Source organism: Limanda limanda, chromosome 23 (assembly GCF_963576545.1).
Source record: "Limanda limanda chromosome 23, fLimLim1.1, whole genome shotgun sequence".
Lineage (NCBI taxonomy): Eukaryota > Metazoa > Chordata > Actinopteri > Pleuronectiformes > Pleuronectidae > Limanda > Limanda limanda.
Window position 1 is genome coordinate 10563863 of NC_083658.1, and position 25565 is coordinate 10589427.

Below are 25565 nucleotides of genomic sequence, written 5' to 3' on the forward strand. Positions count from 1 at the left end.
GCATTAGATAAATTAGAGCTGCGTCTCCTCTCTCTCTTTTCTCCCTCCGTCTTTCTTAACCTCTACCTCTTCCTGACCTCTCCTCTCAGCAGACGCGGTGGAATGCATGACCAGAGATTCGGATGACTCAAAAAACGTTAATCAAAGCCAAAAGCGCTCGCCGAGGTTTCCAGCAAATTCATCACCATTCACTTCGGTTCATTCGCACATTAAGTCAAAGCTGAAGAGAAAAAACCTTTCTGCCTGCAGAATAATGGGAGCGTGATTACTGTTTTCTATATGCCCTGGCTCTGTACTAACCACATCTCCTCCTCCACATATGCTATGCATTCTTTATGTGAGTTTATATGAGTGGAGAGCAGATTGCAAATCCATCAGTGGACGGCCTCAGTGCTGGAAGTTGTCCTCACTTGCTCCTTAGAAGCAGTCAGGACTTTTTTCCTACATACTTTCTGTCTGTATATTTTTTATTCTATACTTTCCATATTTTCCATTGTTGTTAAAAAAAAATGTCAGTGTAAAGATTGTAGCTTTGGCATTAACTCAATGGGACCTTGTATGACAATTTCATTTCCTTGGAGGTTTGACATTATTTCAATGAGGAAGTGAGGCTCAAGTTTCAGACTGTTTTGTGACAGTGACTAAGCAAAGATCTAAATAGATGCAGCATGTGTTTATAGTAACTGGTAACTATTTGGATCTATAAAGAGGAAATTCGCTGATTGCTAAACTTGGAAATAAGTAGTTGTAAGCTACCAACTATTCATAGGCAAAAATATGTATATGTTGAAGTTCAAATTCTCCATTAACACTTGCCTCAAAGGGAAAAACAGCAGTGGAAGGCCTAGCACCTGACACAGAAACAAACTATAACCAAACTGTTGGTCTGATGTTCTTCTTCTCTTTGTGTTCTCTCTTGTCTACGACAGGGAGATTACACCTGGAGCAGCCTGTCGGGGCGGAGCGTGCGCTTGATGCCGGTTTCCATCCAGAGCTTGTCAGAGCTGGAGAGGACGAGGCTGCAGGAAGTGGCGTACACCCGTTTGCACCAGGACTATGACCTGGGATGTCAGATCACCATGCCGAAAGGTGTGTGGGTTTTGTGTTTTTAAGCATATTGCTGTTTAACAGTGTTACATAATTGTTGGTTGTGAGTTCCCGGTGGAATTTACTGCTTCGACTCGGCTCAGATAGCATCAGGTTGTTAAGACCCTGACATTTATGTGACTCTTAACTGTGACATAATGCATCTGTTACTGACTCCGGAACTGTTCTGTGTCGCAATCACTCCCCCCCTCTCAAACCAGGTTCACTGTGTAAGCTTGTGCAGATACTTTCAAGGGTCCCATAAAGTACGGCCAATGCTCAAGCCTCTGACAACCTCCTCCTGTCCTTTGAGGAGGGTCATGCATGGTGTATGTTTGGGGAAGTTTTGAGAACACGACTTAACATGTAAACAATACGTCACATTGGGTTCGGGCGCTTCCTGTTTGATCATAATAACATGCGACTCCCTTTCCGCTGCAGTTGAGGCTGAGTGCAGTCACTCACACTTTAAAAAAGTCCTTAATGTTCTTAAAGCAGGCTGCTTGGTCCCTGTGGTCCTGTCTTAAGGCTAAACAACAGCTTTTTTAATATCGTATAAACCAGACGCAAAAGTGACTAAGAGTTTGGAAATTACAAAACTAGACAAAGTAGAATACCACTCAGTAGAGCGCATACCACCACTAAGACCAAACAGTGCATTTAAATCCTGTCAAGCTGCACCAATATGAACACTCGTAGATTCTGCTCCCTTAAATGTGCCAAATTTTTTATCATTAACATCCGTGCATTATATAATGATGCTTTATTCGTGCAGATCCCATCTTTCCACCATGTTTTGTGGAAATCTGTTTTGTAGTTTTTGCCTAATCCTGCTGACAAACCCAGTACTGCTAGAGAATATGGTTTATGTTCATATCCAACTCAGATGTGGTTATTTGAATCATTTCCAGAGGCCAGATAAGGTATAATACATACAAAATATCCAGTGAGTCTGATTAAAAAAGTAAACATATAAGAATCTTGGAATTGCTTTCTGCTCTCCTGTCTGGTTAATTGTTTTAGGACCCCTCAGATGTTACTCCTCTCGCCCTGCAGGCTGGGAGCCACATGTTTAGATAATGTGGCTAAACGGCTTGTTTACAGCCTGACAGCTTGTCTGAACAGACTTTGTAACAGAGCTGTTGCTGTGTTGCTCATCGTGATTATACGATGAACTCTGAAACAACCCCCTGTGGTTAGATTTCAGAAGATTGTCTTGTTTTTGGACCGGTGCTCACACGGATGCACATTACGCAGAGTGACTGCAGTACTTTCTCAGTGCACTGTATAGAAGTGGAGTGGCTGCCATAGCAGCAGTATAGTGCAGCCAGTGGATTATCCAGGGCCTTGCATTCCAGCTGAAGGTTAAACCTCTCCCCGCCATGATTTAATATGTACTTGTCCGTGTTGCTTATGAATTCCAGAGCCCCTGACGGCCGCCGTGCGCTAACAAGGGATATTTTTCAACTTGTGTGTAAGATTGTAAATGCGCATGCGTCTTTTTTCAGCCACAGTGTTTCTCGAATTTACCCGAGACCGAAAATCTGATTAAAGACGGATATACAGTGTTGGGAAGGATACTTTCAAAACGTATTCCGTTACAGAATACAGAATACATGCCCAAAAATGTAATCTGTAATGTATTCCATTACATTAACTAATCTGAGTAACGTATTCTGAATACTTGGAATACTTCCGGTTTGTATTGCATTTTTTAAGTGTATGATTGCGGCGGTGTTATAGTCAGTGGAGCAGCAGCAGTTTAAACTCTCTCTCCGCAAGGTGCGGCGGGGCAGCTGGATGTCCGGCTCCCATCCACTCCCACCTCTGTGCCGGCCCCACCGGACGCTGAAGGACCCCCCCCCCCCCTGCGCCAAGGCTGCCTCGCGCCGTGCAGCGATCGTTTCGGCGTCAGGTCTATTTTTTGCGCTTGACGCGAGCGTATCGCTCCAGGAAACACACTGAAAAATTATTTTAAACGATATTGATGACATATTTTATATGATATAAATGATAAAGCATGCATCCCATAGTTTGTATTCCCCTTCTGTTGTCCTGGAGTTTTAAATTTACCAATTTGACCGATCACATTATTAAATGCCCCCCTCCATACAGACACACAAACAGTCATAAAGATAAAAAGAGAGGGGGGGCGGAGAATACGTAATTTACCCTCGACACCCGACATTGAACGGAGCAAACAGCGGAGAAGCTCTTGAAGATAGATGAACTTCTCCGCTGTTGCAGTTAATGTTGGAGCAACAAGTGACCATATGCTTTTATACTTCTGGGTCAACGGGTGATATTATCAGCGCTTCACGGCGCTTCAGCGTCCGGTGTGAACCCGGCGTGCCTCGCTGGTCTCCTGCAGAGCCATGACAGCGGAGCTCTGGGAGCGCAGGTCGGTCTTCTCTCACCAGGTGCTGGAAGGGCAGCTTGCGGATCAGCAGCTCCGTAGATTTCTGGTAGCGACGGAACTCTCTCAGAGCCTCGGTCCCGGGCCTGTAACGGTCCCGAGCCGGTCGCGGTGAGGCTTCTTCACGCCGCCGGGGGCCGGGGCGCTCTTACGGCAGCCCTGGTCTCCAGCTGCTTCCTGGGGGCTTTGCCGCCGGTGGATTTACGAGACAGTGAATAAACTCGTGAAACAGAGAAGTACCGTCATGTAATCCACTGATTTCAACAATGTAACTGTATTCTGAATACCATCTATTTAATTTGTAACTGTAACGGAATACAGTTATCATAATTTGTATTCTAAATACGTAACGCCGTTACATGTATTCCGTTACTCCCCAACACTGCGGATATAACAGGGAGTAGGAAAGGGGGACGGGACTAGGCTATGATGGGACTGAGAGGCAGAAAAAAGGTTCATCAGGCGGTTTAAAAAATGGTTGGAAGTTGAACTGGGGAGGTTTGGGGGATTTCCGTATGGCTTTGGGAGCCATCTGTCAAAAATCCAAACCATTTCCTATCTCTCTCTCTCTCTCTCTCTCTCTCTCTCTCTCTCTCTCTCTCTCTCTCTCTCTCCTTCCCTCTCCCTCTCACCGCTCTTGCTCTCCATCACAACATCTGCTTTCTCTCTCCTACCTCACACCCTCTCCTCACAGATTTCCCTCCTATTTGTTCCCCCCCAACATTTCACTTCGTGTCCATTTCACTTTACTTTTCTTTTTCTGCAGCTCCCTAAAGAGGACAAGTTTCTCATGTATCACCGTAGTGGCAATAAATTGATTGTCAAAGAACAACTTGTTCAGATTTGTCGGAGATGCTCTGACACATGCGGTAACTGACCCGGCTCCACCACGTCAGAGGCGTACGCCACTATCGAGCGCAATGTGGGAGTTGGATAAAATTTCCTGAGCCCACGAGTCGCTCGTTTGATACAGGGAACATCTGGGGTTCAAACTGAGGTTGCTAAAAGCAGCAGGTCAAGACAAAGACTCCAGAACGCAGACGGCAGAGTGACCTAGCATTCAAAGTTGCTGAGGTCGCCACGTACTGACATCCTGGCCCCAGTAAGAGGATTCCAAGGCTTTAAAGTTGCGTGTGACACAGATTCCAGGGTTTCCTGATCATTAATCAGCTCATTCAAGGCTCATTCATCATGTTGACACCTGACAACGTGGCTTTTCCTCTTTTCAGAGAGCCCCAGTCTAAACCCTGGAGGTAAAGCACGCTATAGAACTGATATGATTGTGTGCAATGCCTGTTTCTGGCTTTTGTAGCCCATCAGATACGTGCATTTGTAATTTGAAAAGTACACGACTATAATAACCTTCCAGACCAAGATCAATATCACAGCATTGTACTAGAAATTCTGTGTATTGTGAGGGTATTTAAACATTTCTCTTATTATCTGTCATTCAATTTTGTCTTCATTTAATCAGGGTGAAACTGAGATGTACTTTTTAAGCGTAAACCTCACCAAGAAAAGCCTATGCATATCCATGTATCGTATTTTGCAAAATAATACACCGGAAGTGGCCCTGTTTGACATTGAAGTTAAATGGATTTTCAGCTTCCTCCTCCTGTGATGAATTCATGTCTGCATTCCTGATATAAGCTTATTACGAGCGGGCGATATTAGCGAGATAAGATGAAGCGGCCACGGAGAGCGTTTGTTTCAGCTGATTTACTTTCTTGTTTTTTTTCCGGCCACAGATGGACAGAAGAGGAAAAAGTCCCTGAGGAGGAAGTTGGACTCGCTAGCGAAAGAGAAGAGTAAAGACAAAGGTACAGTAAGTTCTTGGCGCTTGCACGCTGACATGTTGCTGCCTCACAGGGATTTCTCCCTCCCTATGCATCTCTCCTCTCTGTTGTGAATATTTTGCCGTCCTGCCAGCAAGACCCAGGGCGGGCCTAGGTCTCCGCCCTACAGGCAGGTGAACATCGAGGTTATAAAAACACAGTTTTTGTTTACGGGGCCTTGACAGTTTATATTTAGCTTAAGTGGATGGACTCCTTGTAAGGGGACTGGGCTCCGAGAAGCAGCCGAGGGAAGCATATTTGGCACAAAGCGAGAAGGATCTTAGTCAGAGGAGCCCAGATGGAAAGAGGGGCAGGAGATACAATCAAATGAGCCTCTCTTGTCAGATTTGTGAGAGTGTTGGTGCAGATCCCAGGTTGGGTTTACAAAAAACACACACTCGTTTCTGATAGCCTGCCATGCTAAAAATAGTGCAATTTGTGCATAGCTGGTATCCTCCATTGCCATTCCATTGAAATACAAAAATTATTATTATTTGTATTGCTCATAGATTATGTAGCCATCTGCTGCCACGGTGTAGAAACGGGGGGTTTGACATTAGTGTCCAAACTACTGCCCGCGGGTCAACTGCGGCCCCCCATCCATTTTTAATTGGCCCGCATCTACAAAAAAAATTGAATTAAAATTGTAAAAAATTTTAATAAAAAAATACAAAATTTTTTTTAAACTAACAATTAAGTAGCACTTACATGGCACTTACTTATAGCACTTTGTAGTTTTGCTTTATTTTTGAAGAAATTGTACTTTCTTGATTCTTGTTTTTCTGAGTTTGTACCCTCGGGGTTGAATGCACTTTTTGCTTCAGAACACCGCCACGCCCCCCCGCCCTGAGCGACGCGATTGAGGCGCACTGTCAACAGTCTGCTCCAGGGCAGGGGGGTGTGGCAGCTTGAGTGGTCCAGACCTTGGTATTTTTTTCTCTGTGTGGCCCTCAGGATAAAAAGTTTGGACACCCCTGGTGTCGAAGGTCCATCTACACCAGCTGCACCCTTGAGAGAAGAGTGCACCATGGGAAATGCAGAATCCAGTGATTGTCACATGTCTTAAATTCAGGCTATCTGACTTTTCTTTTTCGCAATCTGCCTCATTGGAGTTTCCCAACTTCATAGAAATGACAAACTGAATCATTGGTCTAACTCTTTATTTATTTAAATTTTTAGACTGCGTATGCAATCAATATAAGTATTGGTTCTGGTGATATAAACAATTGAACTAATGTAGGCTAAAAAGAGAAAATAGATAAATCGATATAAAATTTGCGGGTCCCAACGGGTCCAGTAAGACATTCCACACTGTCTGAAACCATCGATGCCCAGTAAGCAAGTAAAATATCTCATAAGACATGAATTTTAAAGTAGGCCTATATAATGTTAATTTATATATAATTTAATGGGATATAATGTCAAAGGCCGTCTTTAATTCACCGCTTTAACAAGTGGGAGAAACATCTGTCGAGCTTTGAGTTTTCTATCAAAATAAGATGCTATGTCACAGCTGTGTGGTTGGAAAGTAATGAGCCTGCTTAGGCCACTTAAAACCACTTATTGCTCGTGACAGCTGGGACAAGGCTCAATATAGTGATGGAAAAAAGTACATATGAGGACATGTACTTTGTAAAAGTTATGTAAAATGTATGTCAGGATGAATATAACCTGGCTCTATCCCTCCACAGCCCAGATGGCTCAGACGCACCATGTGGTCTCAACTGCCAAAATGGATTCTAAGTTGAATTTTCCCCCTGAATACCGGCGCTGCCTGTCTCTCTGAGGCAGGCTAAGCTCTTTCTCGACATGAGACAAACGGAGAGAGAAGGGAAAACGCTGCCTTCATCGATGCAGTAACGCGAGTCGCATGTGTCGTCATCTGGGAGCGCCAGCGGCTGACGGCGCCTCAGACACTATCGATCAAGCTGTCAGTCAAAGCAACGATTTACTAATTGCTCTTGTTGGCATTTTGGCTGCTCTGTCTCGTGAGGTAAACCGCACGCGTCTGTGCACATTTTATTTCGAACCTGTCCTGAGGCTCTGGGATACTCACACTGAGAACACATCCAGCTCGTATAAACACATCCCGAAGGGGAGAATATTAAAAAGTGAGAGAAGGAAAAAGAAGAGGGCGGAAAAGCTAGATTGTTCTAAAGATGCAGAGACAATGTATGTTTTATGACAATCTGACATGGGTCGATAAATGTGGTCTGGCGCAGATGTACGGTGCATTTTGTGTACATTATGCGATCCAGATTGTGTATGTGCAAACGTGTGTGTGTGTGTGTGTGTGTGTGCGGGTTGCATAAGCCCTGTGAACGCTGTGAGGCTGCAGAGCAAATTTGTTGTGTCACAGTGTTAGTGGTCGTGTTGCTCATGAACCACAGCCCTCCACTTGTGGTTGTGGAATGCATTTTGCTTTCTCTCTCTGCATGTGTTGCAAGTTGCCTCCACACACACACACAGAAGCTGGACTGGTTTCCTTTTGCTGTTGGCTCAACCTTTGAGATTCTGGATAACGGATCATATAGCCTGTGATGACCCAGTATGACATCATTTCACCCCAGCGTCGGATTTGCATTAGGAACAAGTCCAGAGTTTTTGCTTCACCTCCTCGTTACATCAACTGTCTGTTATTAGCATGTGTGTTTCTAAAAATGACCAATGCGGAGAACATGACTTTGCTTTCTTAGTTGGGTTATTTCGGTCAAAGGCACTAGAATTAGTGGTATTGTCGAAGCCAGATTTATTTTCCTTCCATCTCTCTGTGGTCTTATTTTGGAAAACAGCCATAGCACTGTAGTAGCGCTAAAAAAAGAGTTTTAAAGTGACGCAGTAAACATGTGTTGTGATGCTTTAATCACATGTAAAATGCAGCTCAAACAGAAGTAATAAAGGGTCCGACTCGAGATATGTTTGATGTTGCTGTTTCAAGGTCAGGTTGTTATTTTTGGATGCTTCTTATAGAGCTTTCATTTTCTTTTACTTCTCCTCTTCTCACAGCTACATCTGTGCTTTTGTTGGTTAGTTTTCACGTAAAATAATGTTTTATTTGACTTTCTCATCCCCTTTTTTTCCTGCCTCCTTCATTTCACTCTCTTCCAATGTTTTACAGAAAGCATACCCCAGGCTTTCAGCATACCGCTCTCGCAGGTCATCGCCAATGACAGAACCCACCGGCAGCGTCAGGATGGTTATCGCCAGGACCCCCCACAGCGTGAGGAGCACAAGGACTCCTCCGACCTGGTCTCATCCATTTTACAGGTCTTCAGATTTATCTGTTATTTCAGGGGTTTTCTACTGGTTTTCCCAGGGACCACCATTCTGACTAGAAAGTAATCCGCGGCCCACTGATGTGCCTACGTGCGCGTGCCTAGTGCCTACGTGTGTGTGTGTGTGCTTGCATGTAGATCTATGTGGATAGAAGGAAGTTTTAACATTTGGTTTTCCATGTTGGTTTTTTTTTAAAACCTTTAACAAATCTAGATATATCTACTTAAAAACCTCAAAACAAATCAACAAAAACGGTTGATTTTCTGTGCTTAAGAATTGAAAACAAATTTAAAATGCAGTTTGTAGTTGTACCGCATCTCAGAAACATATGTCCATCAATATATAACGTTTATGACTTAAATGTACTGACATGTAGCTGACATGTTGAGAGAATGTTAAAGTAACGGTGATCAATAACATCAACAGAAACTGGGGCTACAACTGAAGAGGGAAGATGACAAAGAAATGCAGAATATGTCACAAATGATTGAGGCCTACTTAAGTTTAACCTCATGATCACCAGCACCTTTATATTATTTTAGACATATTTTTCTTATTTTAGATATTTTTCACGATATTCAAGATCTGGACAAAGCGATCGTCGCGGACCACCAGGGGGCTGCGGACCCACGGTTGAAAACCCCTGTGTAATTTCATCGATATGTCTCCAGGGACAAATATCATTATAGAATAAGGGAAGTTATCACAAAAAGCCAAATATGACTTGTTGTATCATTTGTCCTGCAGTTTGCCACCAAGCGGCCATCCAATAGGGAGCTATCAAGCAGTAACTCCTCACTGAGCTCTACATCAGAGACAGCCAATGAGTCCACGTCACCCAACACCCCGGAAGTTGCACCACGAGCACGCAGGAGGGTGAGTTAAGGAGGATAAAGTTGAACTCAAACAGGCAAAGACCGGGTTATTTGTGTTTCATTCAGTCCAATGCACACATTGTCTTCCAGGGAGCCATGTCGGTGGACTCCATCACCGACCTGGACGACAACCAGTCGCGCCTGCTGGAAGCCTTGCAGCTCTCTCTGCCCACAGAGATGCAGAGTAAGAAGGAGAAGCACCGGGACAAGAGGCTGAGCCTTAATCCCATCTACCGCCAGGTGCCCCGGGTGGTCGACAGCTGCTGTCAGCACATTGAGAAATATGGTGAGCAGCTACTTCACCTCCAGAGCCTGCATACATATGTGCATCCAGCCCTTTGGCCACCATCTGTTACGACAATGACAGCTGCCAGAGATAGATTTTTCCCTTTCTCTCCACAGGTTTGCAGACGGTGGGGATCTTTCGAGTGGGCAGCTCCAAGAAAAGAGTTCGACAGGTGAGTTTTCCGGGATATTCCATAATTTGCATACACATCAAAGCCCATTTTGTGTAGCTGGACGACTAGAGACTCTTATTGAGGGATGGGAGGTTAATCATTCACCAGCTGACGGAAAAACTTGTGTTTGACCTTCTGCTAGATGTCCAGAAAAAGAAAGGGGTTGCATTCGTTTTCAGAAATCGCAGCTGGTGTCACAGTCCGAAACATTTTTGTGAGATGAAATCAGGGAGATGTTGCATATCTTAGTGTTTATACAGCCTGATGCAGAGAGTCTTGTAGCAGCACACTTTTCCCAATATTTTTACATTTGAGATTCCACCCAGCTCTCCCTCACTGAGAAGCCACAGCCTTCTTGAAAGGTTATTCTTTTTTTTGTATTAAACTGATCGTTGAACAAATGGCAAATTCCCGAAGACTAAACTACTTCTTTAATATTAACTTTTGCTTTCCACTGTTATATAGTGCACTGCTTATAATATACTGTTTCCACTGTGCTTAGACTTTACCTCTGTGTATAATTATTCTACTTTATCATAAGCTCATTAAACGAAACAGGGTGTTTTTCCATATCTGGACATTATGTGCCACAAGCATTTTCTGCTGGTTGAGTTTAATACAATCCAATGTTGACATTTGCCAGCCAGCATGAAAACTGGTACATGCTGACTCCTGTGGATCTGTCATCATATCCAACAATAGACTTACTCTTATCCTGGAAGTCATCCAAAGGTCAGATTGCAGAGATTAGGATCCTTACTGGTAAAACGAGTTTGAACCTGAAAGTTTAGTAGGCCACTTGGAAGGCCGGCAGGGAGTGAGTGTGTGTGGGTGTGTGTGTGCTCACCCGACAATAGATTGTCCATTGTTGTGTTAGGATGTTTCTAAATCCCTCTTCTTCCTCTCTTTCTCCTTTGTCCTCTCTCGGGCGGTTGACTCTCCTTCAGCTGCGGGAGGAGTTTGACCGTGGTATTGACGTCCAGCTGGATGAGGAGCACAGCGTTCACGATGTGGCTGCTCTGCTGAAGGAGTTCCTCAGGGACATGCCCGACCCTCTCCTCACCAAGGAGCTCTACACGGCCTTCATCAACACCACGTGTAAGCTTCACCATCCTTCTTTTGCTCTGTCTGTTCACGACGCTCTCTTCTTTTTATCTCCTCCTCCATCTCATCCTTATCTGCGTTGCAGTGTTGGACCCGGATGACCAGCAGCATGTCGCTCAGCTACTGGTCTACCTGCTCCCAGCATGCAACAGTGACACGTTCCATCGCCTGATTGACTTTCTGTCGACTGTGGCGGCTCACGCCCACGACCGGCAGGACAAAGATGCTCAGGAGGTGAGCATCCAAGTTTATGAACAGGAAATTAAACGTAAAAAAAAAGTCCCTCTTCAAATCCAGATATTAAGCCGTTAGAAAAATACAAACACGAGGGGAAATCATGCCGCTTCCAGCTGTGTGCAACACGTGCTAACAGTTTTTGAGCGCCCTCCGAAAATTCTGTTTGCCTTCTGTTTCCACCTCATTGGGAGGAAATGACCAAAGAAGAGATAGGAATCAGTTTGTGTGGTTGGTACGTGCATACATTTCTCTCTGGCTTTCAGGCCTGAAACAGCACGGGCGTTGACGTAAGATTACTTAACAGCCTGGTGTTGATTATCACATCCGTCCCGATGTGAATGGCTGCATTTACTCCTAATCTGCTCTCTGGAAGACTGGAGTCAACATTTGGCTTTTCTACTGCTACTGGCTGTGAAGTGCACAAGTAAACATTGGGCCATGGGAACAATATTGCGAATCCTAATTCAGGGGAAACTGGAAAAAAAGTTTGTATAAGGGCACGTTATGTAACTTCTAAATATTATGTTTAGTTTGGGCTCAATCCCTCGATGCTTCTCTGTAGAGACTCTGGCCGAAAATGTGCAAGATCAAGATCTCCATTCAAAGCGTGTTTTAAATGATCTCGTCCTTCCCAGTCCAATAAGCCCTTTAGCCTTCTTTAGTTCCCAACCATGGACTCAGGCATGTGTTTGTGTGTTTTGCGTGGGTTTGTGAGTGCGTTGTTCCAATTGTGTACTGTATGTGTGACGGAGAAGCATTGAGTGTGTGCGAAGATGGAAGACTGTTTTTCAGCTTTCTCTGTGTGTGAATACACATGAGAATGAATGCACTCAAACACCGATGTGAGTGAGTGTGTGTGTGTGTGTATTTTCCCCCCTCCATGACTCCACGGCTCCAGTATCTGTTTCTGAGATCGTGACAAGAAGTTGCAGGGCTTCACACTCAGCCTGGAACAACACATCAATACTTTGGGCTCCTCGCTGCTCCCATCTTTCCTTTGGGACTGGGAGTGGAAAGGGAAGGAAAGTGGGAAAGAAGCACAAAAATAATAATTCATCCAAAAATGAGTGGTTCGAGCTGTGAAGGGCAGATTGCAAAATGCGTCACACGATGCACATCATCAACCAACCTTAGTGGAAAGTGGGGAAGCTGTCACACACTCCGACACATCGGAAGGTTAACAAATCCCATGATACCAGTGACAAGAACAGTACACAGAGATTTAGAAGCTGGAGGGGTGATTTGAGAAAACAAGACTGGATGGAGGGTGGAGATGTAAGTGGGAAGAAAGGGGGAGAAAAGACGAGGGACACTATGAAGCGCTTCTTAAGACTGTAATCACAGCAAAATGCAGTGATGTCAGTCCTGCAACATTTTAATATTTAAAACATGTTTTCCTCATTCTGGAGAGAAAACAGTTTGTCTCCCCAACAATAAAGACACTGTGAAAAGGGGAAACGTATAAAAGATGCACGAGTATCAGTCTCCCAGTGGAAACAGTTTTGATAAATACCTTCTTTATGAGACTAATAGATGTATCAAATGCAAACTGCTTTTAAACTCATCACACACAATACGTAGGGTTTGAATATATTTTGGTGAGGGTGTGGATCCTTTCACTGAGACTCATTCAAAGAGTGGTGCACTCTCATTTCCATATTTCTTTTCTATTGGGGCTTATTTGAAATGGGCAAACACATCAAGTGCACTTTTATTTGCAAGAAATGGAAGAACATGTATTGTGTTGGCTTAAAAAACACTTAAACATTGAGAGTAATATTCATTTTGAAGGCCTCGTCAACAGGGCTGCACTTTTGTGTATCTGAATCACAACCTGCAAATATATAGCAGCAAACAAATTGACCATTTTTTTAGAGCTGCCATGTCGTCCATCTGTCTACAAAGTCTCTAATTCCAAACTCTCGTGTTTCTCCAACGGCAGATCACAGGCAACAAGATGACGTCTCTGAACCTGGCCACCATCTTTGGCCCGAACCTGCTCCACAAGCAGAAGAACTCAGACAAGGAGTTCAGCGTCCAGAGCTCGGCCCGAGCGGAGGAGAGCACGGCCGTCATCGCTGTGCTGCAGAGGATGATCGCCAGCTACCACACCCTCTTCATGGTCAGTCATTCAGCTCTACACCTCCCACCTCACGCCTCATCCCTCCATTCTTTTACCACTCAAGGAAACACACACAACCTCGCATTCTCCTGCACTCTTCTCCCTCTTGCATTCCTGTGGAGACTTAGAGTAAGACAATCCCTCCTGGGTTAGCACACAATGGGTTTTGCCTCGGTTAATAAAAACAGAGTTCTGCCTGGTTTAGTTGACAGAAGAGAAAGACGAGACGGAGGCAAACAGAAGAAAGAGATGAGGAACAAAGAAAACAAAGAGTGGGAGATAACAGATGGATAAGGAGTGTTTTGGGTCAAAATCGTGCGTGAATTATCTTATAAAGCCTGAACAAGAAATTGAAATCTTTCCAGTAAGCTGCCGGTAACGTCAAAGACCTTTTCATCCAGATACTTGAACTTGTTTTTTCCAAAATAAAACGCAGAAAATTCAGGCATGAAATCCTCCATGTGGTGTCAGCAGAGGTCAGGATTTCGCACGGACTACCGCCCCATCAGTTGCTTTTTGTTCTTTCTCTGTTCCTGCGATTCTCAAAACAGCGCAAACGGGCCCGCTCAGGTCATTCCAGGTTCCGAAACCTTAAACCGTAATGTTTTGTACTCTGCCACCGCCGTCCCCCCCTCCAAGGCTTACATTCCTGCCGTAAGCCAATGAAGAGCTATTAATCGCATATAAGTGAACTGGGACTGAGCTGCTCGGTCTCGGTGAGCGAGAAAGATTTGTAAGGCGGCTCAAGTTCTGTGAATGACACCTGAAAGTTGTTTCGTAACCTGCTTATGTCTGAATTTGTTAACGATCTGGCAACTTGTGCGTTGGGGATGAGAGTCCTTCTTTCATGTGTTTGGGCAGCGTAATCCTCATGTTTGATAAGCATTAATTTCAGCTAATTACCCTGAGATCAGAGAGACAAGACAGGTAAGACATAATAAGGATAAAGGCTCAAAGAGATCCATGTTAGTCCAAGCTGGATTCTTCTATTATTAGATGCGGAAAGTGACGTTTTATTGACTTACATAAACTTTACGTAAACGTATAGTTCATCATTAACTTCTCTGTTATATTATAGGTGCCTCCAGATCTGCAAAACGAGGTACTGATGAGTCTATTGGAGACAGATCCAGACGTGGTGGACTACCTTTTGAGAAGAAAAGCATCACAGTGAGTTGCCCACACACACACTCACACTCACACTCCACTATGTGTCTCTCTTTCCTATTTTTCAACTGCATTTTACCCCCCCCGACAGGAGTCCCGATCTGTTGCCGTCGGAGGAGCCCTTCACCCTGAGCGAGCGCCGCTCCTCCAGCGACTCCAACAAGGCGTACAGCGGGGAGGTGTCCCCTTACGACAACAACTCCCCGGTCCTGAGCGAGCGGAGGGGAGAACCGGGGAGCCCGGGCAGCGACAAGCACTTCCGTGTCCCAGAGCAGTACACGGTGGTGGGGCAGGTGGCTGGATGGAGCAGGGAGCCGGGAGCACATGACCCTTGGGCCACCAAAGGTACTTGGGACATGTTCAGAGTTTCTTCCTGGGTCTTACGTATAAGTCAGTCTGTACTCCATGATCTCTATTTCTGCCTCCAGACACTATATCGGAGGAGGTGGTTAACATTTGGGGGACGTGGCACAGCACTCTGAAGCCAACACTCAAGGACCAGTCGTTCACAGGTAAACAAGTTTCACTGGGTGAAAAGGTCCTGGTGGGTGAAGAGACAGAGAAGTGTGGGTCTGGCAGCTGGTGTTGGTTATTGAGCATCAGACAGAAATAAGAAATGAAGCACCCAGGCCTTTTGACTGTGTGATTTGCATTTGTGGTCACCTGAAACCAGAGTGCTGCTGGTTTTTATTCATTAATGACCATCAACTAGTCAACAAGCTGAGAAAAAGGAAAGAAAAAATAATTCAAGAAAAGACAAGATAAGAAAAGAGAAAGAAAAGATACAATTAGTTTAGATAAAATAAGATGAGCTGAGAGAAGAAAAGATAGGAACATATAAGAAAAGAAGATAAGGTGAGATAGGAAAAGAAAAGACAAGATTTGATGTTGGTGAGAGTAACACATTCTGCCAAAAATGTAGCTAATTTTGTAATGAATATATTTAATTAAAATCTGATGATCTTATGTATTTCTGTATAAATATGAAAAAACATTGCAAGATGAGTTCCAAGTTTTGTTGGCGCATTTTCTTCTACATATTCATGCCAAGCACCATCACATGTCTATAATTAATTCTCCCAACGTTCTGTTTGGAGGTTCCCACGGCAACATGTCGGAGGGAAGCTCCCGCAGCTCACAGGAAGGTCTCGACGGACTCCATGGCGATGGCAGGCATCAGGCCTCGGTACAGCGGACTCTGATGGCGCCCGGCATCACAGAGTGCCGACCCCACCCTCCGGTCACCAGAGTGTGCAGCAGCCCTCACAACGAGACGGGGCGACCACGCCTGCAGCTCAACATCACCCCCCCGCGGGCGAGTGGACTCAAAATTAACCTCGCCTCCAAACTTCAAGACAGGGCGAACACTGGCGACAGCGGCCCGGCCGTGCTTAACGACGGCCGCTCTCCGCCCGCCTATAAAGCCCACAACCAACTGGCTGGTTCTCAAAGCTCGCCTCTGCTCGCCGCCGCTCAGCGCCCCCCCCTTCAGCACGGGAGGTCGATCGCGGCGCCGAGCAACGCGGCGTCGCCGACCGAGGCCCAGATGGTGCCACAGAGCCCGGAGTGGCAGGACTGGCAGAGGGACCGGTGGCAGATCTGGCAACTGCTGTCCTCAGACAATGCTGACACACTGCCTGAAACGCTTGTGTGATCGCCGGCCATGAGGTCACCAACCGGTGGCGTCATCCCACCCCTCACTCCATCCATCCACACATGGATTCCATCCTTCATGAACCGTCTGTGCTTCTCCTGCATCTTGGCGCCATGGCGTTGTTGTTTACGTGTGCAGCTGCTGCCTTATACAGACTTGTACATTTGAAAGCCACTTGTATTTCTTGTTTCGTGTGGATGTTGAATCGTTGCTCCCGTTGCCCACGTGTCTGTTTTGTCCATAATGACTAATGACGTGGGAGCATTGTAACGTGCCCATCAGAAATACCTCAACAAAAAAACAAACTTCTCCTTCACACCTCTTCAGAATGTCACATTCGTCCACATCTGCTTCTCTGACAACGTTCAGTCTTCATATCTCAATTCAGAACGATAGGAGGCGTTTTCTGATTTCATAATTTTGACATTTTGTTTCATTCTCACAATAAGATCAAAAACGTATTGACAATTGCTGCTAAATGTAGACGTTTGTAGTTCAGCCACATCAGTGTCTAAAGAGATCAAATGTTGAATTGTGTTTCCTGTGTCGCAGATTGTTTGTGTATAACCAAACTGCCGACGGACACTTATACGACATCTATGTAAATTGTCATGTAAAGTATACAATTTGTAAATCTACCTTGACGTAAGTTGGCCCTTTAACAGTCAGTCTAAATGTTGGTGTTTTACTCAGACTGCTGTTTCTGTCTTTAATTAACACTGAATGTAAAACGCTTCACTTGTGTCAAAATGCTTGGACCTAATTATAAAGCACTCGGCTGTAAGTTTGCTTATGTGCTTCTGCCACCTGCTGCACGGGAGGAACAATGCACACACTTATTTCGAGATGCTCAAACACAACACAACAGTAATATGTGACTGACACTGACTGATCCGTCTTGTTATACCTCTAATGTTCGACTGAATATTAAACCGGGTGTGGACGTATCACCTGAATAACATAAAAAAATCGTAAAAATATCTAATCCAGCTGTTGTACTGACTGATTATAACAAAATATCCAAATCAACCCACATCAATCTGTCTAAATCCTCTCAGATGTCACAGTTTAGTGGGTATTTGCTGGCGAATATTTCACATGTTTTCAAGCTTTATTTGCTCACATGAAGCAATGTCAGCCTTAAACCTGGAGACGATGTATTCAATTTCACCTTCTCTAGTGTTTTTTCCGCATTTGTTCTCTCCATCTCAAGGAGACAGTGGAAGAAAAGAGTCTAACCAAGTGGAACGATTATTTTGGAAGGGGTTGTGGCGCCATCTTATGACCGGCCACTTGAGACAGCGTGCGTCCCACAGTTCAGCGTTTCCACGGCGTCCGTCCGCACTCGATTTAGAACCAGAGCTTGTGATCATAAGCACCTTTGTGAAAATGTAAAAAATCTGCGTGAGGAAAAATAAATGTGCCATAAGTCTCACTCTTAACCGTTTCCCCATGCATCCCTCCAGGTTCATTTTGTGAATTTGTATTACCTTGTTTCTGTTGAGTGTTGTAATATATAAATACAATATAACGCTTTTATATCAAAAAGGAAAAAGAAATAAAAAATAACCAATAATCCGAAAGGTCCTATCTCTGTCTCCAAAACCAGACCATGTTTGACACCAAACTTAGTGTTATGATGTTTTTTTCTTTTTGATATATTTGGTGGGGTCTACTGGGTCCAAGTTGTAATGGAATATCTGGTAATTGCTTTTGTACTGTGTGTCATCATCAATATGCTACTATGGAATTAAATATGGTAAAGTGTACACCTGCTGTTGGTGTCAGTGCTTTATGATGATGAGTCTGTCTGCAAACTATGCATCAAACTAAACCTGGTTTCAGGTACACAAAAATAAACTGATGTAATAAATTTTTATGATTCCAGTACAGTTTAAATAAGTTTTCAAACTGCTTCGACTCATACATAAGCTTTGTCAAGTATTTGTTACTGTGTGTGGTTGTTTTTTGTATTTACAATAATATTAATAATAGTATTGCATTACATTGGCGAACTATTCATTATTAATTCATTATTGGTGGTTAAATTAAAGATGGAAAACATAACTAAACCATTTCAAAATCGAATGCAATCATTACAATGACCTGTACATTATATTTATATTTGTTCACTTTCACCTATTATTTATTGGTTTGAATGAATATGTTTACGATTAGTTTGCGCCACCTAAAAAGAATAAGGCTAAATAATGTAATTGTTTAAAAAACACAGTCTTGTGTTTTAGTGAACAGTCTCTATTTAAGTTGTTATTAGATTACAGTTTTACTCAATTGGTTTGGCTCATTTCACGAAACAGAAATTACATTCTCAGAGCACTAAGTGCAATTGGCAAAATAGCCGAAATGGTTCAGCACAACTACATGGATCACCTTCAAAAGGTCATATCTCACCCAAAACAGTTAACTCAAGCTTCAAAACCAAATCGTTTTCTCATATAAATAGTCAGTGCCCCCAAAATGAAAAGTTCCTTCTCGATTGCTGTGGCTCATCTCTCAGGGGAAAAAGGACATTCTCCAAGGTTTAAATACATTTGCCAAAATAACCTGGATGGTTCAGCAAAACTCCATGGCACACCTGCAAAAGGTCATATCTCTCCCAAAACAGACATCCTTTTCTCATACAAATAGTCAGTGCCCCCAAAATGAAAAGTCCCTTTGGCATTGTTTAAACACTACAGGTCAAAATGTTTAGATGTTTTGTCAGTGTGGCAGTGGACCATAGAAATATCCCTCATTTGCACATTTCAATCTTGGCTCAGTCCTTTGACACTGAATGGTTACAGTAGATGTTTTCTTTCCAGAATACTATGTGTAAACAGAAAAAAGATTAATTCAAGGTTTCACATAAAATACTTTATTGCAGTCATACAGCCATGGTAATTGTTACAGTAATTGCCATACATCGTGGTTACAGTAACAGAAAATGTGTACAGCACAATATACTGTGGGACAATAAGCACATCAAAACTAAAATTAGGTATAGCCTACACTAACAACACATACAGTAAGAAACTAAAGTAAAGCTGGAGTTTCACTAGTTTTCATCCTCACTCTCCTGCTCATCCTTGCGCTCATGTCTGTCTGGCCACAGTTTTTCATCAACATCACATCTGATGTTCTCCCTTGCTATGCAACGGGGGAAGAATCTGCGTGCATGCTGCAACCATCCCTGACACTGCTCTGCTGTGACATCACCACAAGCAGAATCCATTGCCTTTAGAAGAGACCTCTGGTTTTGAGCCCGATGCTCATAGACCCTCCACCTCCACGCAGATGTGAACTCCTCAATAGGATTGAGGAATGGGGAGTAAGGTGATAAGAGCACCAACAGCATTCTTGGATGGGCAGTGAACCACGCCCTGATGAGCGGGCCACGGTGGAAGCTTACATTGTCCCACACAATGAAAAATGTGTTGGAATAGACACTATTACCATTTGTATTTAGTTGTTTACTTTGACTTTAGTTCAATAAATGTGAATACTACAGTTAACTCTACCATCAATAATTCCATAGTTGACTGACCACATACCTGTTTTCCCTGCAGAATGTTTGGATGATAGAGGACACTGTAGAGCGTGGCACATTAGGCTGAACTCAACGACCTGCCTCTGCCATTGTGAGGCCATGGTTGACCACATGGTCCACAAGTGTAGCCCGAATTTCATCTGGCACAAATTGTTGTCTTGGTCCTCCTCGACCTCTTCCCCCTTCTCCACCACCACGCACCCTTGCTCCTCTTCCTCTTCTTCCTCGAGCAGGCAGTTACCCTTGGTTGTTTCCCTGGCCAGGTGCTTCCAGGTTCATAAATTGTACTGAACTTGGTCAAGCTCTAGATATTTGATGGAAGCATTTATTCCCTGGATAGCACCTGTCAGCTAACTAAACTTACTCTGTGATTGGTGATCGGATGTGTGAAACTCCCCCTTGATTAGTAAAGTTCTAGTTGCACCTAAAAATTAGGCCGATGATCCAAGAGATCCATATTACAGTATATACCATGATGTTTTTCATGGTATTATGTGCCTGAAAGATTTTGACAGTGGAGTGAACTATTGTGCAGGTGATGATGTAAACAATGAAATTATGCCAACATGTTCTGCAGAGAACAACCACTTGACTGAGAAGCAACATTCAGTTTAGACCAGCAAGATATGTTCAATTGGTAATTGGGCTTACTGAAGGCAATTGTACCTAACTGTTTGCAAGGTGTCCTAAATCATATGAAAATTGTGCTTGTCATGTGCAAGGCTGTGCTAATACAATTGCAATTTGATTAAAGGAATGAGATCTACCAATCTGTTGTGAACAAATGCCCAGTGGTTTGGAGGTTTGCATGTGTAGTTTTGAGAATGTCATTTCTGTTTCGTGAAATGAGCCAAACCAATTGAGAAAAACTGTAAAAGCATTGAAAGTAGCACAAAAAAATTGTTGTATGTATGGTAAAGCCCTCACTACGCCACTAGGTGTCATCCAATAGCCTCGACTAGCTTGTTCAAGTTAGAGCTTCTTCCTAACTGTATATCTGCAAAAACTAAAAAACTACAATAGATGATGAATAAAATCTGCTGTTAAAAATGACAAATGGAGTCATGTCTAAGCTAGAAAAAAATCTAAAAAGAAAAGGAAAAGCTGTGAGAGAATAGATATTGAATGGTCTGGAAACAGGAGAGTAGGGTGAAAAAAAAAAGATTAAATGATTTTGGTTTGAATTGTCGTCAGCTCTACCTGATAGCTTATTAAATCACCTTACGGAGAAATTAAATTATCTAATGGCGGACCATTAGACAAATTGGAGGAGGCAATGGACTAGCGTTCAGGGGAGCCACTCGCTGTGAGAGGGGACAGAAACTGAGAATGTGTGACTGACAATGGAAATGAGGTGATAATTGAAATAGAGACAATTTACAGTGTGAATAGTTGCTTCCTCTCATTCCTCATAATGGACTCAGGAGGGAACAATGAGAATTAAGTTCACTTTGTCCTTTTACTAGAGTTCTGACTTCTGTGAAGTCCAATTTCTCACCTTGTTTCCAATGCAACATCATTCAAGCTTTTGCCTCTGCATGCCATGTTTGAAATGAGTGTGTCATGTTCTGCTTAAAAGAGGTTCTGGTTAATTGCGATCAGTGGAGAGCACAGAGGCAGTTTGTTTCAGATACTGTACTCCGGCGCCCTCTTCTCTTTTTTTTTCCTCTTTTTTGTCGGTTTCTGGACGGCAGCCTGATTCTAAATAGAATTTTGTGGACCATGACAACAAAACAAAGCTGCTTTATTTCAGCGGCTAATGACTTGGCCCAGAGTAACATTATCCAGTCGGCCAAGCTAAAAAGACAATTTGCCAGAAAATACGCAGGCACAAATAGGTATGCATGAACTCATCCACACAGAGACACTTGTAATTGCCAGAGCAAGGGTTCAGCCCCCCCATCCCAGATGGAGGTGAAGAATGCATGCATGGCAGTAAACAAAATGTGGATGACAGTCTTTTAAAGCACATTTCAGGGGGCCATGTGAGGTAGTGCATGTTCTCTGAGCACAGCAAATTAAGCAGAGCATGCACAATACTTTTGTACCCCTGCACAAACATGCACGCAAACACACATCCTGAAAGGAATGCATCCCCACAAGGTCCTCATTAGTCAGCCAGTTCATTCGTATGTGTTGCTTCTTAAGGCACAAAAACTGGCCCGAAGACATAAATGTCGGAAAAGGTTCAAAGTGAAACCATCTGTAATTCATTGTTGAATAAAGAGAGAAAACAAAACATGAGTCCATTCTCAATAACATTTCACCTTAAGAGTTTACATATCTTCACCAAAGCTGCACTGTCCCGCAGATTTATAATTATAATAAAACACCAAAATGCTTTCAGTGATAGAGAACTTGTTTTTATCAAAGAGCTGGAGTCCACTAGAAAGTTTCAAAAATGTTTAAGACAGCTTTTCCATCTGGTTCAAAGAATGATACGACTGCTTATATTATATTATATATTTTACGTTGTCACGGTTGTGAAGCAATACATCCACTAGAGGGCAGCAGGGAGTCAGGAGTTTCTGTGATGATGCAGAGGCAAAAGCTGCCACGTTGGTCTATGAGGCCATTTAATAGAGTTGAATACATCACAACACACGGATGATGCAGTCTTTTTTCACCCATATAAAATTTGATTATTAATGTAATTTACATTGTTGACATTTCTTTCTCTTGTCCTATCGTCGTCTCGCTTTTCCTATTGGCTACACTGCCCCCAGCAGGTCAAGGTGGTACTTCTCTGTTTTGTCCATATCCTGTATTTATGTAACTTACAGTGCAAATGCACCTGTAATAGCAACAAGTACCAAAAACCAATAATGTGTCTTTATTTTGTATTTGTCTATATTGAAATGCTTACTATCCCTACACATTTGTAAAAACTACTTCTTAATACTTTACAAGTATACTAATAAGTAGTTAAGGCTTATTCCTTTCTTAAATATCTGTAGTTTTTAGCAAATGTTACTCTTACAGAAGTAAATAGTTAATTTGTTGAGGACTACTTTTTCAACACATTTTCAATTCGGACTTTTATTACGCAACACATTGTACTTGTGATAATGAAAGAACATCCACAGCAACAGTGTGGCTCATTGATGTTTTAAAGTTTTTGAACAACTAGGAAGAAGCTCTGAGGCAAATTCCAGTTACAACATGTTGGTCTGGGGCGTTTCACGAGAAAAAACAAATGGTGCCAACTGCCCAACCATTTGAATTCTCAGGTCTGCACAGAAAGGTGACAGGTTGATGCTAATCTACTCACAGAATGATTTCACACATTCCTCGCCTGCGTTTGTGTGCAGGACGGCCGAGGAATTTGACTAATTGTTCCGAAATGTAATAAATTATTATTTCCTGGTTGAACTCACAGCAAAATTATGATTTAAAGATGACAACCACTGAATGTCTCTGAATAAAAACAGTCTTCAAACTAGTGTGACTACAGTTAACACAAAGTGCATTGTGTTAGTGTTGTTAGACCACAGATCTCTGTAGAGAGGCGACTGTTAGGAGCCAGATGATGCTGTTTTCCCACCGGCACATATTCATTCATGAGTGCAGCACAGTGACTGGAGGGCAGTGTCCAACCAACCGTGACATACTCTGATCTGCCCCCAGGAGCGGAGACACACAGGCATGCTGTACACATGTTCTCGCACACAAACCAACACGCAGCCGCTCTCAACAGCTTATACTCATACAAAGTTATGGGCTTGTCCATTGGCCCAGTTCCATGAGTGAACCCTGACAGATACACCGCCGCAGTCACTTTGTTATTTACATTCAAGTGGATCGCCAACAAAGTCATGCTTCAGTGTTTTTTTTTTCGAGCTGGCGAGCAAAACACCTCGCTTGCTGAGCAAATGGCGGCATTAGAAAAATGCTGCATGTCGGTAGCGCCGCTTTCAACGGAAGGACGGTTAAAGGCTCGAGGTGAAAAGGTGACAGATTGTGGACAGAGATTTATACGAATGATTTAAAAATAATTGTATTTAAATGACACATCTTGACATCAGATTAAGGCCCCTACGCTCTGTGCAGTGGCCGTAATCTGGCAGGTTCAGTGCGTGTCACACCGCAAAATGCATCTTATAATATCCTGGTTAGAATCTGTGTCTGTGACTGTACAGACACAGATACAGGCCCATTGAGTCAGAGTGTGTGTACGAGTGAATCATAGAACAGAACTAACATATTTTATTATTATGAAAATGTATAGATCACAACATGCATTTTAAAAGTTGTTCCTGGACGGATGGATGGATGGATGGATAGATGGGTAGATAGATGGATAGATAGATGGATGTTAGATGGATGGATGGATAGATAGACAGATGGACAGATGGATGGATGGATGGATAGATGAATGGATGGATGGATAGATTACAGTTTTTCTTAATTGGTTTGGCTCATTTCACGAAACAGAAATGACATTCTCAAAACTACACGTGCAAACCTCCAAACCACTGGGCACTTGTTCACAACAGATTGGAAGATCTCATTCCTTTAATCAAATTGCAATTGTATTAGCACAGTCTTGCACATGACAAGCACAATTTTTATATGATTTAGGACACCTTGCAAACGGTTAGGTACAATTGCCTTCAGTAAGCCCAATTACCAATTGAATATATCTTGCTGGTCTAAACTGAATGTTGCTTCTCAGTCAAGTGGTTGTTCTCTGCAGAACATGTTGGCATAATTTCATTGTTTACATCATCACCTGCACAATAGTTCACTCCACTGTCAAAATCTTTCAGGCACATAATACCATGAAAAACATCATGGTATATACTGTAATATGGATCTCTTGGATCATCGGCTTAATTTTTAGGTGCAACTAGAACTTTACTAATCAAGGGGGAGTTTCACACATCCGATCACCAATCACAGAGTAAGTTTAGTTAGCTGACAGGTGCTATCCAGGAGCATAAATGCTTCCATCAAATATCTAGAGCTTGACCAAGTTTAGTACAATTTATGAACATGGAAGCACCTGGCCAGGGAAACAACCAAGGGCAACTGCCTGCTCGAGGAAGAAGAGGAAGAGGAGCAAGGGTGCGTGGTGGTGGAGAAGGGGGAAGAGGCCGAGGAGGACGAAGACAACAATTTGTGCCAGATGAAATTCGGGCTACACTTGTGGACCATGTGGTCAACCATGGCCTCACAATGGCAGAGGCAGGTCGTCGAGTTCAGCCTAATGTGCCACGCTCTACAGTGTCCTCTATCATCCAAACATTCCGCAGGGAAAACAGGTATGTGGTCAGTCAACTATGGAATTATTGATGGTAGAGTTAACTGTAGTATTCAAATTTATTGAACTAAAGTCAAAGTAAACAACTAAATACAAATGGTAATAGTGTCTATTCCCACACATTTTTCGTTGTGTGGGACAATGTAAGCTTCCACCGTGGCCCGCTCATCAGGGCGTGGTTCACTGCCCATCCAAGAATGCTGATGGTGCTCTTATCACCTTACTCCCCATTCCTCAATCCTATCAAGGAGTTTTTATCTGCATGGAGGTGGAGGGTCTATGAGCATCGGGCTCAAAACCAGAGGTCCCTTCTCCAGGCAATGGATGCTGCTTGTGGTGATGTCACAGCAGAGCAGTGTCAGGTATGGTTGCAGCATGCACGCCGATTCTTCCCCCGTTGCATAGCAAGGGAGAACATCAGATGTGATGTTGATGAAAATCTGTGGCCAGACAGACATGAGCACGAGGATGAGCAGGAGAGTGAGGATGAAAAACTAGTGAAACTGCAGCTTTATTTTAGTTTCT

At 43.3% G+C, this 25565-nt stretch overlaps 1 protein-coding gene across 1 annotated transcript in view; it reads left to right on the forward strand.

The window, feature by feature from the left end:
- Positions 1 to 17999, forward strand: part of LOC132996690 (rho GTPase-activating protein 6-like) — a 67104-nt gene extending 49105 nt beyond the window's left edge. The window contains exons 2-14 of the mRNA XM_061067023.1: positions 930 to 1089; positions 5251 to 5322; positions 8456 to 8604; positions 9361 to 9489; positions 9579 to 9774; positions 9891 to 9946; positions 10894 to 11044; positions 11136 to 11284; positions 13230 to 13409; positions 14488 to 14579; positions 14668 to 14921; positions 15005 to 15088; positions 15674 to 17999. Of these exons, the coding sequence (XP_060923006.1) occupies positions 930 to 1089; positions 5251 to 5322; positions 8456 to 8604; positions 9361 to 9489; positions 9579 to 9774; positions 9891 to 9946; positions 10894 to 11044; positions 11136 to 11284; positions 13230 to 13409; positions 14488 to 14579; positions 14668 to 14921; positions 15005 to 15088; positions 15674 to 16230 (2229 nt within the window). The 3' untranslated portion in view covers positions 16231 to 17999. The remainder of the gene's footprint in view (positions 1 to 929; positions 1090 to 5250; positions 5323 to 8455; positions 8605 to 9360; positions 9490 to 9578; positions 9775 to 9890; positions 9947 to 10893; positions 11045 to 11135; positions 11285 to 13229; positions 13410 to 14487; positions 14580 to 14667; positions 14922 to 15004; positions 15089 to 15673) is intronic.
- Positions 18000 to 25565: the final 7566 nt, after the last annotated feature.